At 46.0% G+C, this 14,323-nt stretch overlaps 1 protein-coding gene across 1 annotated transcript in view; it reads left to right on the plus strand.

Annotated features, from left to right (window-relative positions):
- Nucleotides 1–14,323, plus strand: part of ADAMTS17 (ADAM metallopeptidase with thrombospondin type 1 motif 17) — a 347,079-nt gene that overhangs the window by 73,411 nt on the left and 259,345 nt on the right. Inside the window, exons 5-6 of the mRNA XM_047086834.1 lie at nt 7,555–7,638; nt 8,369–8,526. Coding sequence (XP_046942790.1) covers nt 7,555–7,638; nt 8,369–8,526 — 242 coding nt within the window. The remainder of the gene's footprint in view (nt 1–7,554; nt 7,639–8,368; nt 8,527–14,323) is intronic.

A 14,323-nucleotide genomic window follows, 5' to 3' on the forward strand; every position in this document is an offset into this window, starting at 1 on the left:
GAGGTTCATCCAACAGAGTTAGGACTTTGTCACTAAGCAGCCCTAAGCCCTTCTGTGGCTTCCTGTGCAGTTGATGCAGAATGTCCCTGTTTTGCATGGCCCTCCCAGGCTGTGCAGTGGAGACCTGTCTGATTCTCCTGGACTTCATTCACTTCTCCACCTCAACACCAAACTGTCATATGGGCCACTGTTTCTCAGCTGCCCCAGGCTCTTCCCTCGCTCTCTTTGGCCTCTCTTTGTCATGAATGCTCTTCTCCCCACTCCTTATCAAGCTAGCTTCTCTATCTTTAAAGCCTCTGGGTAAATATCCCCTCAGAGGGGCTCTCCTTATAGACCCCTCTGAAAAGGCCAACCTGTTTTCTTTCTTTTTTTTTTAAGCTTTATTTCTTTCTTTCCTTTTCTTTCTTCCTTCCTTCCTTTCCCTTTCTTTCTTCCTTTCTTCCTTCCTTTCCCTTCCTTCCTTCCTTTCTTTTTTCTTTTCTTTTTTTCTTTTCTTTTCTTTTCTTTTCTCTTTTCTTTTTCTTTTTCTTTTTCTTTTTCTTTTTTCTCTTTTCTTTTTGTTTTTCTTTTTGTTTTTGTTTTTCTTTTTCTTCCTTTTTCTTTTTCTTTTTCTTTCTTTTTCTTTCTTTTTCTTTCTTTTTCTTTCTTTTCTTTTCTTTGACAGAGTGTGTGAGTGGGTCAGAGAGAGGGAGAGAGAGAGAATCCAGGCAGGCTCCATGCTCTCGGGGCAGAGCCTGATGCAGGGCTCGATCCCACGAACCTCAAGATCATGACTTGAGCTAAAATCAAGAGTTGGTTGGATAGTTTAAGTGTCCAAGGCCAACTTGTTTTCTTTATCATAGCAGGCTGCTTTTGTACTTGGTCCTTGAGTTATAATTTCATATTTATTTGCTTTTTAAAAACCATTTTGCTGTGGAGATTTGTTATGCTACTGAATTTAAGCTGGTATAAAATCAATTTAGAGTATTATAACTTTAGGGTGTTAAGCATAATCCCTACAGTAAACACAAAGAAAATAGCTACAGAATATAAGAAGAGAAAATGAGACAGGAATTAAAACAATTTCACTGTTAAAAAAATCAACTAAACACAAAAAAGTCAATAATGCAGGAGATGAGGGACAAAAAAGGCTATCAAGTATAGGGGCACCTGTTCAAGGTGACAGGCACGTGTGGACCTTTACCTAATATAATATACAAAAAATTAACTTGCAATGGATTAAAGACCTGAACATATAAGAGCTAAACTATAAAACCCTTAGAAGAAAGCATAGGGAAAAACATCATGACCTTGGATTTGGCAATGACTTCTTGGCCATGACACCAAAAACACAGGCAACAAATGAAGAAATAGGTAGAGCCGACTTCACCAAATTTAAAAACTTTTGTGCATCAAAGGACACTATCCACAGAGTAAAAAGGCAACTCCTAGAATGAGAGAAAATACTTGCAAATACATATTTGACAATATCCAGAATATAGAGAACTTCTAAAAGTCAACAACAAAATAAACAACCTGATTGAAAGATCAGCCAAAGGACTTGAATGGACATCTCTCCACAGAAGATCTGGAAGTGGCCGATAAGAGCCAGAAAAGATGTTCAGTGTCGCTGATCATTAGGGAAATGCACATCAAAACCACAATGAGATACCACTTCATTACCTTTAGGATATTTTTATTTATTTATCTGTTTATTTCGAGTAGAGTCGACACACAATGTGACATTAGTTCCAGGTGTACAACATGGTGATTTGACAACTGGGTGAGTTATGCTGTGCTCACCACTGGTGTAGCTACCATCTGTGACCACGCAACACTATTGCAATACCAATGGCTATATTCCCTATGGTGTACCTTTCATTCCCTTGACTTGTTCATTCCCATAACTGAAAGCCTGTATCTCTCGCTGCCTTTCTATCGTTTTGATCGAGATGCTATTATTTCAAAATCTACGTAATAGCAAGCCGAGTGGATGTGGAGAAATGGAACCTTCGTGTGTGTTGGTGTCACGGTAGATTGAGGCAGTGCTTATGGGAAAAAGACCAGTGGTTCTTCCAGAAAAAAAAAAAGGTAAAAATAGAATTATCATGTCATCTAGCAGTTCTGCTTCTGAGTATATACCCAAAAGAAGGGAAATTAGGGCCATAGGCAGATATTTGTATGTCCATGTTCACAGCAGAATTGTTCAGAGCAGCCAAAAGGAGGAAGTAGCCCAAGTGTCCATGGATGGATAAATGGATAAAGTGTGGTTTATATGTGCTATGGAATATTAGTCTTAAAAAGGAAAGAAACTCAGACACAGGCTACGACGTGGATGAATCTTGAAGATACTCTATTAAGTGAAATAAGCCAGTCACAAACACCCAAATACTATATGCTTCCACTTATATGAGGTCCTCAGAGTAGGTCAAATTCATAGAGATAGAAAGTCGAATGGGGGCTGCTGGGGGCTGCCAGGGGCTGGGGGAGGGGGCATGGAGAGTTCGTGTTTAATGGGGACAAGGGTTTAGTTTTGCAAGATGAATGAGTTCTTGGATGCATGGTGGTGATCATAGCACAATAAAGTGAATGCATTTAACACTACTGAACACTATTTAATAGTGGTTAAGATGGTAACTTTTATGTCATATGTATTGACTGCAATTTAGAAAGTTCACTCACTAATTCAGCTCTGTTTACTGGGTACTTCATGTGTGCTAGTCACTCTTCTAGGGTCTGGGGCTAGAATAGGGACCATGACAGGTCCCACTCCTATGGAGCTCATGCACTGGGACCAACAGACAGCGCTCAACATGACAATCGGTAATATTTGTGTGTGAATTTTATAAACTGCGATATGAAGATCCAGGCGATAGCAAGCGAGTGAGGCGGTCAGGACATCTCTCTGAGAAATGAGTGATGTTCCCCTTAGAAGGGAAGAGGCACTGAGGAGCCAGCCAGTGGAAGTCAGTCTGGCGTTTGGGAGGCACAGAAAGAGGAGGTTTCTGGTGGGTGATGGGGGAGGGGACACAGTGAGAGGCCGTGGCAGCTGGCCGACCTCACAGTCTGGTACACCAGGGCATGGAGAGTGGACTTCGCTTCAGGCACGACCGGAAGCTACTTGTAGGGGTTTAAGCAGAAGAGTGGCATGTGCTGATTTGTGTTTTTTAAAACCCCCCTGGGGGCGCCTGGGTGGCTCAGTCGCTTAAGCCTCTGACTCTTGATTTCTGCTCAGGTCATGGTCTCGCAGTTTGTGAGATCGAGCCCTGCATTGGGCTCTGTGTGCTGACAGTGCAGAGCCTGCCTGGGATTCTCTCTCTCCCTCTCTCTACCCACCCCCCCCCCTGCCCCGCTCATTCTTGCTCTCTCAAAATAAATAAACATTAAAAAAAAAAAAAAAAAAAAACCCTCGGCCTGACTCTTATCCCAGGAACTGGAGTCCTGCCCCAGGCTCTGTGTCCCCAGCAAACCGCTCATGTGCACGGGTGCACGTGGAGGGAGAGACCTCTGCCAGGCTGGGTCTTTCCACCAGCAGCAGGCTGCAGAGTGGTCCTCTGGACCTGGCTTTTGTCAGTTTTTCAAATGTGCTGAAGTGCCTTCTTATGTATGTATCTCGGGTTTCCCGCGGTTGGGGGTGGTAACGACACAGGAGCAGGAATATTTTCAAGAACAAATTGCCGGCGGAAGCAGGTGGCGCTGACAGCAGAAACCCTGGGTTTGGGCAGCCAGATTGGAAAATGGGGCCCCTCGACGGAGCTTTGGTTGTTTTTAGCTTCCTTAACAACCATGGAGTGAGATGAAAACCTGCGGTGTTCCAGGCAAGCTCTGTTTGGAGGAAAAATGACATCAATTTCACCCCATTACCATGTGAAACAGACAGGAAGCCTCTCTCTGGTGCCCAGAGAAACTGTCACAGTGTTAGAGCACTCCCCGGTCCTCACACGCCAGCAGTCATCCCTGAGAAGCCACTGGGGGGATTGTAAACTGCAGGTGGCCGGGCCCACCCCCAGGGTCTCTGGCTCAGTGGCTCTGGGGTGGACTTCAGAATGCATTTCCAACAAATGCCCAGGTGCTACTGCTTCAGGGACCCCACTCAAAGGCACTGTGCTAGAGAAAGAGTTCTTTACCACATGGGGGTCTGAATGGGCACCCAATGTGATTGGAGGGTGTCAGCCGCGGTCCCTGTCTGTCCTTGGGGAGGCTCCAGGTAGCACAGGTAGGTGGTGCTCTTATGAAACCCCTGCATTGGCCCTTGAACAGCTCCTCTCCATGTGTCCCCATCACCTGCTTCTTCTCTGGCCCTGTCTGCCCCTCCCTGCCTGTGTCCCCAAGTCGCCCAGGCAGGAGAGCTGCATCGTGGTGCTGGCAGTGGGTCTACCCGGCTTGGCCCCCAGGCTGCCAAGGAAATGTGACAAATGCAGTCAGGGCTCTGAACACTTGCCAGGACGCAGCCAGAGCTGGATGCCGGAGACAGAATTTCCAGACGATTGGCGGTGCTGTTCCTTTGCCCAACCAGGTGTCTCCCTAAACATCGTATGGCTGCCGCCTCCAGGACTTCTCCTGAGCTTGAATTTCCATGGGGAAAAAAAGACGAGGAGACTTCGTTACATGTCTTTGGGGCCTGCTGCTTTGTGTTTGTGGCTGCCATCAGATTTTCGTCTGGCTCTCCTGGCTTGGCTCTGGGTCTCCACGGAGATCCTGTGCTCCGCTGAGCTCTGTGGGAACATGGTACGGTGCCCACCAGGTGACGAGGTGCTCTAGCTGTGGTCAGGCTCCCAGATCTGTATTCCTGGATGTGAGTACCCTAGGCACACGTCAAGGGGAAATGCCTGCCTTCGGTCTTGCTAGAGAATGTCGCTAGGGCATGAAGTTTCTTCCAAAAAAATTAATTAAATTCCAATTGTGGTAAAATACATACTAAATTTACCATCTTAAGCCACTTAAAAAAAATTTTTTTTAAGTTTAGTTGGAAGAGAGAGAGAGAGAGAGAGAGAGACTGGGGGAGGTACAGAGAGCGGGAGACACAGAATCGGAAGCAGGCTTCAGGCTCTGAGCTGTCAGCACAGAGCGGGATGTGAGGCTCCAGCCCATGAACCAGGAGATCATGACCTGAGCCTGAGATGGGATGCTCAGCTGACTGAGCCACCCAGGTGCCCCCCATCTTAGCCATTTTTAAGTATACAGTTCAGTATTGTTAAGTATATTCACACTGTGCAACCAAATCTCTAGAACTTTGTCATCTTGCAAAATTGAAACTCTGTACATGAAGCAGTTCCCATCTCTCACCCCTTCCTCCCAGACCCTGAAGTATGAAGGTTTTTCTTCCCCTCTGTCTCACATCCTTTTTACCCCATGGGAAGCGACTGAGACTTTGGGACTCATGGTTGTACAGGATGCACAGAACTGTCATCAGCCCAGCAAGGAGGAGATGGAACGTTCTGGAGAGGCAGATTGTTCCTATGGTTTTGCTGTCCTGAAATTTGCACTATTTCATGCAGATTCTTTATGCCTCCTTTATGTGCTGTGTCTCAGTACTGTTGAGAAGTGCTTTACTGTGTCATTCCTTTAAACCTTCTTTAAACAATATCTTTTAACATCTTTGGCTGGGGTTGACATTTTAGGTGATGAGTAGATTGCACCTTGAAGCCCTGTGCAACTTGCATTTTCTCCCTCAGAACTTCAGGGTTTCATTCTTACTATTTTTTTTTTCATGTTTTGAATTGAGGTTTTCCAGTTTGGGCCCAATCCTACTGCTGAATATTTCTGGAAAAATTTGAATTGCAGCCATTGGGTGGTTCTCAAAATATCAAAACAAGGAAAAAGTTATGTGTTTTCCCCTTCTTCACCCAGGTTTGGGGATAGGTAATTAAGACATGACTTCAGAATTGGCCTACAGATGGTCCAGTGTGAAAAAAAAAAGAAAAAGAAAAAAAAAAAAGAAAAAAACTGCTATTTTGTTCTTGAGGGGAAAAAATGGGGGGTGGGGATTAAGAACAGAACAACTAAACGTGTTCTGTTTTTCCTTGTGGGAAAGAATATTAAATTACACAAAGATTTTATTTTGCTTTAATAATAGTTTTCAAAGAGTAAGATCTAAGCAATGAGACAGCTAATTCCTTTGTCACACAGATGCTCAAACATCATGCGTGCCTGGCTTCTGACGTTTGTATGCTAGACGCTGTGTCCAGCTTCATGTGGCCTGAATTAACGGTGACTGCCCTGTCTGCTCTGGTGCTTGCTTTATGTTGCCACCGATGTACCAAGGAACACAGTACCAGCTGGAGAAAGTTCTAATGTCCCTGCTGCAAAATTCTGCCTCCTAGATTGTGTCTGTCAGAAAGAAAACAAAGTAGAATATTCAAAACCATGTGAAATAAGAGAAAAAGAAAAACTGTATGATCTCACTTATATGTGGGATCTAAGAAGACTGAACTCCTAGATACAGAGGAAGCGATGGCTGGTTGCCAGAGAAGGGGGTGGGCAGTGGGCAAAGTGCACTTTTTCAAAAGGCTCTCCTCCCTGTTCTCTCTATATCTTAAACACCTACATGATCTACCCCTGGGGCACCCCCTACCTCCTGCTTTGTCCATGTTACAGGAAAGGGACCCACGGATACTCACATTCAGTGGGCTTTTCCCATCCAGGTCAACTTTGATTCCTCTGCCTTGTTTGAGATTTCTTATCTCTCTTCCCCTTGAAACGCTTTCCTTTGATTTTTTTTGATATTGAGGTCCTTATAATTAGGTTCTACCAACAAGAGGTGCAAAACTGAGGGACAAATCCTCTTTTATTGCTGTGCCTCTATCTCCATGACGTGCCGTGGTTGGAATGAGGACTTTAGGGAATAAAGAAGGAATATGGTCTTATTGGCTGGACAAGCCTGGATATGAATTGGGGTCATTGTTGACTGACTGGGGGTATTGAGCAGGTGGTGTTATCTTGGTGAGCTGAGGGTGGTGGAGATAATGTCAAAGAGAAAAAAACTTGATGGGTTGTGATGAGGGTTAGAGATGACACAGGCTGGCACATGGCAGATGGCTACAGGCATTGACCTCCCCCCTCCCCTACATGAAGGTCCCTTTCAACCTCCTGCATAAAAGCCAAGAATGGGAGTTTTGAGTTTTCTATCAGAATCGTCTAATATCCATTCCTCCTTTCAGAATCTGCTGTCCTATATCTTTTTAACAACTGATTTCCAATCAACAGTGTGCCTTTCCCTCCACATCCTCATCAACACTTGTTATTTCTTGTCTTTTTGATACTCATCATTCTGACAGGTGTAAAGTCATATGTCATTGTGGTTTTGATTTCCCCTGATTGAGCATCTTTTCGTGTGTCTGTTGGCCATCCATATGTCTTCTTTGAAAAAATGTCTGTTCACATCATGTGCCCCTTGGATTATTTGTGTTTTTTTGGCATTCTGACTGATTATGATTAACTGAAGTCCATAGTTTATTCAGACGTCATTAGTTTTTATCTAACATCTTTTCTCTGTCCCAGGATCCCATCCAGGATACTGCTGTATTTTTGTTAATTTTTATATTTACACCACATTTCTTTTTTCTCTCTTGACAGGTGTACAATATGTTTCAGCACCAGAGCCTTGGAAGTAAAGTGAACATCCAAGTTACCAAGCTTGTCCTGCTACGACAACGGCCTGTAAGTCCCCAGGGGTGCCCTTTAGAGTGTGCAGATGGTGCAACTGGTCTTGAAGTTTCCTGCTTGCTGTTGAGAGCTCAGGAGGTTGTCAGTCTCCTCTGTGGTCCCTGGCTTTGCAGATGGCAACAGCATGCCCTGGGCCAGGGCCTGGGGATGTCCAGAGCAGGGAGGGCAGGCACTGTGACTCGAAGCTTGGTGTGCACATAATCTGCTTGGATTCTCGAGGGAGCCCTGAGCAGTGGACCTGTGCACATCCTCCCTCCACCCCTAGCACATCTCACATGTGCAATCTGGATGGGGAGGTCTTTGGAAGCCCTCTGGAGCTTCCAAATTTGGATTCACTGTAGAGTTGTTTTCTGGTCTTTCAGTTGAGTGCATTCCCACGTGATAACGTCGCCTTGCAGAGGCAGGCAATGAATTTGATAGTGGGAGACTAATGCTTGGTTGGGTACACTGTTCAGTTTGCCAAAAAAAAAAAAAAAAAAGAGAGAGAGAGAGAGAATAATAACACGGTCTTCATTTGAACTTACAAATAAGGCCCTGGTGGCCTCTCTCTGGGTCTCTGCATCTTCCATCTTCCTACCGGCATTAGGTTTGTATCTGGAGGAAGCACATCATCGAATGACATCCCAACAAGCAGCTGTCTCCACACTATATTCTGAACATGAACTCAGGCTTCCCTGGGTGTTTGCTTCTTTAACTGCCCTCCCCCACCCCTGATTTACTTTAGGCCAAATTGTCCATCGGGCACCATGGTGAGCGGTCCCTGGAGAGCTTCTGTCACTGGCAGAATGAGGAATATGGAGGAGCCCGATACCTCGGCAACAATCAGGTTCCAGGAGGGAAGGACGATACGCCCCCTGTGGATGCTGCTGTGTTTGTGACCAGGTACAGCTGGATTTGGTCTGTAGGTGGAAATGTGATGGGAAAAAGACATTTCCCTCTTTGGAGGGGAATAGAGGGCTATTTGCTAGGAATTCAGGCTTGGAAATCAGACCTGGGGCCGCCTCTCTGAGCCTCAGTTTCCTCATCAGTAAAATGGGGATAAATGATAGTACCTACCTCTGAGTTATGAGGATTCAGTGAATGTGGGAAAATGATTTTCTTTTCTTTTTTTTTTTTTAATGTTTATTTAATTGAGACAGAGAAAGAGAGAAAACGCTAGTGGGGGAGAGCAGAGAGAGAGAATGAGAGAGAGAGAGAGAGAGGGAGACAGAAAATTCAAAGCAGGCTCTGCAATATCAGTGCAAAGCCTGATGTGGGGCTTGAATTCACGAACCACAAGATCATGACCTCAGCTGAAGTTGGACACTGAACCAACTGAGCCACCCAGGCATCCCTGGGAAGGGTTTTTCACAGTGCCTGGCCCAGAGTAAGGGCATGATAAATGTTAGCCATAATTTCTGCTATTGCTATTATTAGTATAAAAGTACTGAAATCCTGATTACCCAGGAGTCCCAAGCAATTCATCTATTACCTCTCCCTTGCACCAAATATAATGTTCACTGGGAAAAAGCTAACTCGTGTTTGAGACTGCCTCCAAACTGGCTTAAACACACTATTATGGGGGCCGTGGATACCGCGAGTTCCTGTAGGAGGAGGTCCACGTCGGCACACGTGTGCTGTGCGCAACCCCATCCAGGGGACCCTCTCAGGACAACAGCAGTGGGCGGAGATGCCTGGGGAATTCACATGGCGGTTCTACTTGAAGTAGGGAGCTGAGCTTCTTTCCAGACTACAGAGGTGGACTTTTCCAGACTGGGAGGGAAACCAGGGGCCAGCAGTGGACAACAGAAACCAGGGACAGCCTTGTTTCCACATAGGCGGCAGCAATGTTATCTTAGTCTGCCAGGACTGCAGTAACAAATTACCACCAACTGGGTGTGTCAAAACAACAGAAATTTAGTCTTTCACCGTTTTGGGGGCCAGAAGTCCAGGATCAAGGTGTGGGCAGGGCTGTGCTCTCTCGGAAGCTCTAGGCAAGGATCTTTCCTTCTTCCTAACTTCCAGTGGTTGCCTGCAGTCTGGCATTTTTGCCTTGTAGATGCATCATTCCAAACCTCACCCTTGGAATGCTAAACTTCCAAGGTCACTACTTTGAAAGTGGTTTGTATCAAAACTATATAAAATGTACAGGTTCTGATGTTCGTGAGAACTTTCCCCATGTAGTGTCTTCCCTGAAGTTTCATTGCTTGGCTGGGTCAAGAAAGCACAGGCAAGTGGTCTTGGTTTGGGAAGAGTAGCCACTGCTCCCCTCCCCTTTTTTGTCTAGAGGCAATAATAAATGTCACTGAAATCGGTGTTGACAAAGCTTCTGGATGAGCTCTTGCACAAAATGCCATCTGCAGATGTGAATGCACCCTCAGCCTGAGAAGGCTGCCAGTTAGGCTTTCTGGCTTTCTTTTCTTTTTCCTGCTTCCAACAAGCCTATTTACTGTATTGGAAATATTTGGTATAAACATGTTGGTTTTCTACATCTCACACCCATCAGGATGGCTGCTACCAAAAACAAACACAATAACAAGTGTTGGCAAGGATGTGGAGACATGGGAACCCTTCCTTGAGCACTCCTGGTGGGGCTGTAAAATGGTGTGGCTGCTGTGGAAAACAGTATGGAGGCTCCTCAAAATACTAAATACAGAATTACCGTATGATCCAGCAATCCTGCTTCTGAGTATATACCCAAAAGCATTGAAAGGAGGGTTTCAAAGAGCTATTTGTGCACCTATGTTCCTAGCAGCATGACTCATAATAGCTAAAAAGTGGAAGCTGCCCAGGTTTCTTTCGATGGATGAGTAAACAAAATGTGGTCCATCCATGCAACGGAACATTGTTCAGCCTTACGAAGGAAGTATGTCTTGTCACATGCGACAGCATGGATGAACCTGGAGGACATTAGGCTAAGTGAAATACACCAGTCATAAAAAGACCAATGTCGTATGATTCTATTTACATGAGACACCTAGAACAGTTAAATTCCTGGACACAGAGTGTAGAGCTGGAGAGAAGAAGGAATAGGAAGCTAGTGTTTAATGGATATAGTTTCAGTTTTGCAAGACAAAAAGAGTTCTGGAGATTAGTTGCACAGCATTATAAATGCATTCAACATCACTGAACTGTACACTTGAAAAACATTTTAAGAGAGTAAATTTTATGTTCTGTGTAATCACAATAAAACAGTTTACAATTTTTTTTCTGGTTAAGCACCTGGGGGGGCCGGGGGTGGTGGTCCTGAATGCATGGGGGTGGTTCTGAGTATGGGTGCTGGGGAGGGGGGGATGTCTGGTGGCCCCGAAAAGCAAGGTTCCTTCCGCTGCAGGCAGCACCAATGCAAAGGCATCCTACGTCTCGGTTCCCCGAGGCCAGCTTGGGGCTGGGATTCTCTTTCCCGGTTTCATGCTGACATCTGATGAACTACCTGAGCAGTCGAGGTGCTTCCTCTCACCTGCTTCTGCGGAGCTGCTGGACCAAGTCGGCCAGTGCCCAACCCGCTCTCTGGGTCCTCGCAGCTGTTAAATGCAAGGCCTCCCAGAAGGACAGGGGAGGCAGCGCCAGAGTCGGGGCTGGGAGCCGAGTTGGCTGCGAGGCATTGTTTAATAATTAGAGGCCGAGAGCTGCAGTTCCTAGGTTGGGATAATAACGGGCTGATGTTTTCACGTGGAAATTGGGTGCGAGACAGCAGCTGCTCTTGAGAAACAGCCCCTTCCTCCCGGAGTAATCTGAGCTGAGGGTCTAATCACAGCTTGCACAGACCAGGAGGTGTTTAGGGGCCAGTGTCCCCCAGTCCTGGGACTGAGACTGGCTAATGCAAGGGTTTCTTCTCTGCTCCCCCCCCCCTTATGCGCTGTGGCTGAGCCCTAGAGTGCATTCTCCTGGACATCCACCAGCCCTACAGATGGCCAGCCGCAGAGATGTGAGCATGACATCATGTCCAGCAAAAGCTGCTGAGCCAGAAGCCACAGAAGCTGGCTTTCTGGCAGCTGTGGTCATGTCTGGGGCTAGAAAACACCTCTGAGTGAACTGAGTCTGGGACCATGTGGGACCCACACAGAGGACTGGGGTCCAGGAGGCTTCAGCACCTGGCACAACTTTACCTTTGGCCATGCATCTCCCTCAGGAAGCCATGAAAATAGGATTTCCCCCCAAACCCAGCTCTGTGCTCCTGGGAAGCACCTGGAGCAAACATGCAGGGCCAGCTTGGAGCTCAACCACAGGTACACCTCCTGCCATCCCTGAACCTTCCCCTCCATGTAACTCCATCCCACTCCCCGGGAATCGTCTTCTCTTCAGACTTTGACCAAGAGGGTCTCTGGCTGGCTTTGCTCATGGTGAGGGCTCAGTGAGTATCTGTGGAGCATCACGTTACATTTTCCTGGGGTTTCCAAACCAGGAAGCTTGCTGGGCATGTTGAAAGTGGTCTGGAAATGTATGTCTGCCAATAATAAAGGAGCTACTATTTATTAAGCCCCAACTGTATGCCAAGGCAATCGGTTATGCACAGGATTAGCTACATAAATTGTGGGGCCCAGTGCAGAAGGAAAATGCGGGACCCCACATGACAAAGACTTTCAAGATGGTGATAGCAGAACAGTAAAAACCATGTTGCAGGACGGGAAGCTTGTGAGCACACAGGCACGAAGCACACCAGGTCACAGAGGTCCACACAGCCTTCCTTCTCTTGAGGAACAAGCAGCAGAAAGGGAATGGACTAGAGACTGTAGAGTTGCGTTGGGACCTCACTTGAATCCTACAGCCCCTGAAAGTGGGTTTGGCATGAATTTGCGGTGGGAGCACCTGAATATGAAGCTGCCCCTGCAGCAACATGGTTTGTGTTTTCTCTTCTGAGAAACAACCTTGGCAGGAAGGAGAAAGAAGAGTCAAATTTTGGCTGACTCTTTTAAGCCAGAATTTTTTTTTTTTGTTATTACTTTGAGGATGAGAGAGAGAGAGAGAGAGAGAGAGAGAGAGGGAGTGTGTGTGAGCAGGGGAGGGGCAGAGAGGGAGACAGAGAATTGGAAGCAGGCTCCAGGCTCCGAGCTGTCAGCACAGAGCCCGACGTGGGGCTCAAACTCACACACTGTGAGATCATGACCTGAGCCGAGCCGAAGTCAGACACTTAACCGACTGAGCCACCCCCGTGCCCCTCTTAAGCCAGGGTTCTAATTGAGCTTGCCTCTGTCCTCTGTGAGCGACTGCATTTCCTCCCACTTCCTCAGGTGATGCAATGGATGATGTTGCAGGGTCCATCATTTGAGATCACCTGTTTCCCTTCAGGGAAGTCATGGGATGAGAGAATACACAATGCTCCTGTCAGCCAACAGCGCTGGCTATCCCCAAGATGGCGCCCGTGAAGTGGGCACCATCTTCTTGGTTCTGTTTAGTTCTTGACTGTGAGACTTGTGGTCATGTATGATTTCTCCTTTTGCCCAGGCTTCAGTTGCTCACTCTGGGAAACCCTGGAACAAGGCATTGGGCCAGCTTGGTTATTTAAATGGAAGGGGTGTCAGATCAAGAATGTTGAGTTGGGGTCAGATCCATACCAGAGCGGCAAGCATCTATATGTCCCTAATTTTACTTGTTTGTTTTTCTCTCTGCTGCTACTTCTTGCACCTTCTACTGCCTATTACTTAGTCTTTTAAAAGGTCATCTTTTTAAAAGTTTTTGTTTTAATTCCAGTTAGTTAACATGCATTGTTATATTAGTTTTAGATGCACAGTATAGTGATTCAACACTTCCATGCATCACCCTGTGCTCATCACAACAAGTGTACTCTTCAATCCCCATCATCTGTTTCCCCCCACCCCCCACCCCCCAACTCTGGTAACCATCAGTTTGTTCTCTATAGCTGAGAGTCTGTTTCTTGGTTTGTCTCTCTCTTTTTTCCTATGCTTATTTGTTTTGTTTCTTAAAATCCACATGTGAGTGGAATCATATGGAATGTGTCTTTCTCTGACTGGCTTATTTCACTTAGCATTATACTCTCTAGCTCCATCCATGTCATTGAAAATGGCAAGATTTCATTCTTTTTGTGGCCAAATAATAATCCATTTTATGTATATACCACATCTTCTGTATCTATTCATCAACCGATGGACACTTGGGCTGCTTCCATAGCTTGGTTATTGTACATAATGCTGCTGTAAACATAGGGGTGCGTGTATCTCTTTGAATTAGTGTTTTTGTATTCTCACTACTGGGCATTTACCCAAAGAATACAAAAACACTCAAAGGTCATCTTTGACAAAAACAAACAAAAACAGACAAACAAGAAACCTCAAGGCTTCCTTTTATGGCTCTTGTGGTTATCCTCTCTCCATTTCCATGAAAGTTCCCTTGGTTTTGGGGTAAGGTTATGAAAAATGTGGGGTTTTTGAAAATTTCCTTTTTCCCTTTATTAAGATTGTTTTAAAATTGATGATAAAAGTAGAAGGTCTTGCTAGGAAAAAATTAGAAACTTGTAGTAAGCAGAACCCACGGGCGCTGCTGACAGGATTGGTCCCCGCTCCTCCTCGATGTCTCCCTGGCCAGTTTCGCGGCCACACCTTCCAAGCTGCCCCAGCCTCTCCCCCAGTCTTGCCGGCTGTCTGGCACATCTGGTTTTGTACATCAGGACTCCAAGTGGAATCTGTGGGTCTAAGTAGGCAAGTGGAGTCTTTGACAAGCGTCAGGTGAGCCTGAAGCAAAG

This window comes from Lynx rufus, unplaced genomic scaffold (genome assembly GCF_022079265.1).
Source record: "Lynx rufus isolate CCGP_SWC_20201006 ecotype Redwood Valley unplaced genomic scaffold, mLynRuf1.p SCAF_21, whole genome shotgun sequence".
Classification (NCBI taxonomy): domain Eukaryota; kingdom Metazoa; phylum Chordata; class Mammalia; order Carnivora; family Felidae; genus Lynx; species Lynx rufus.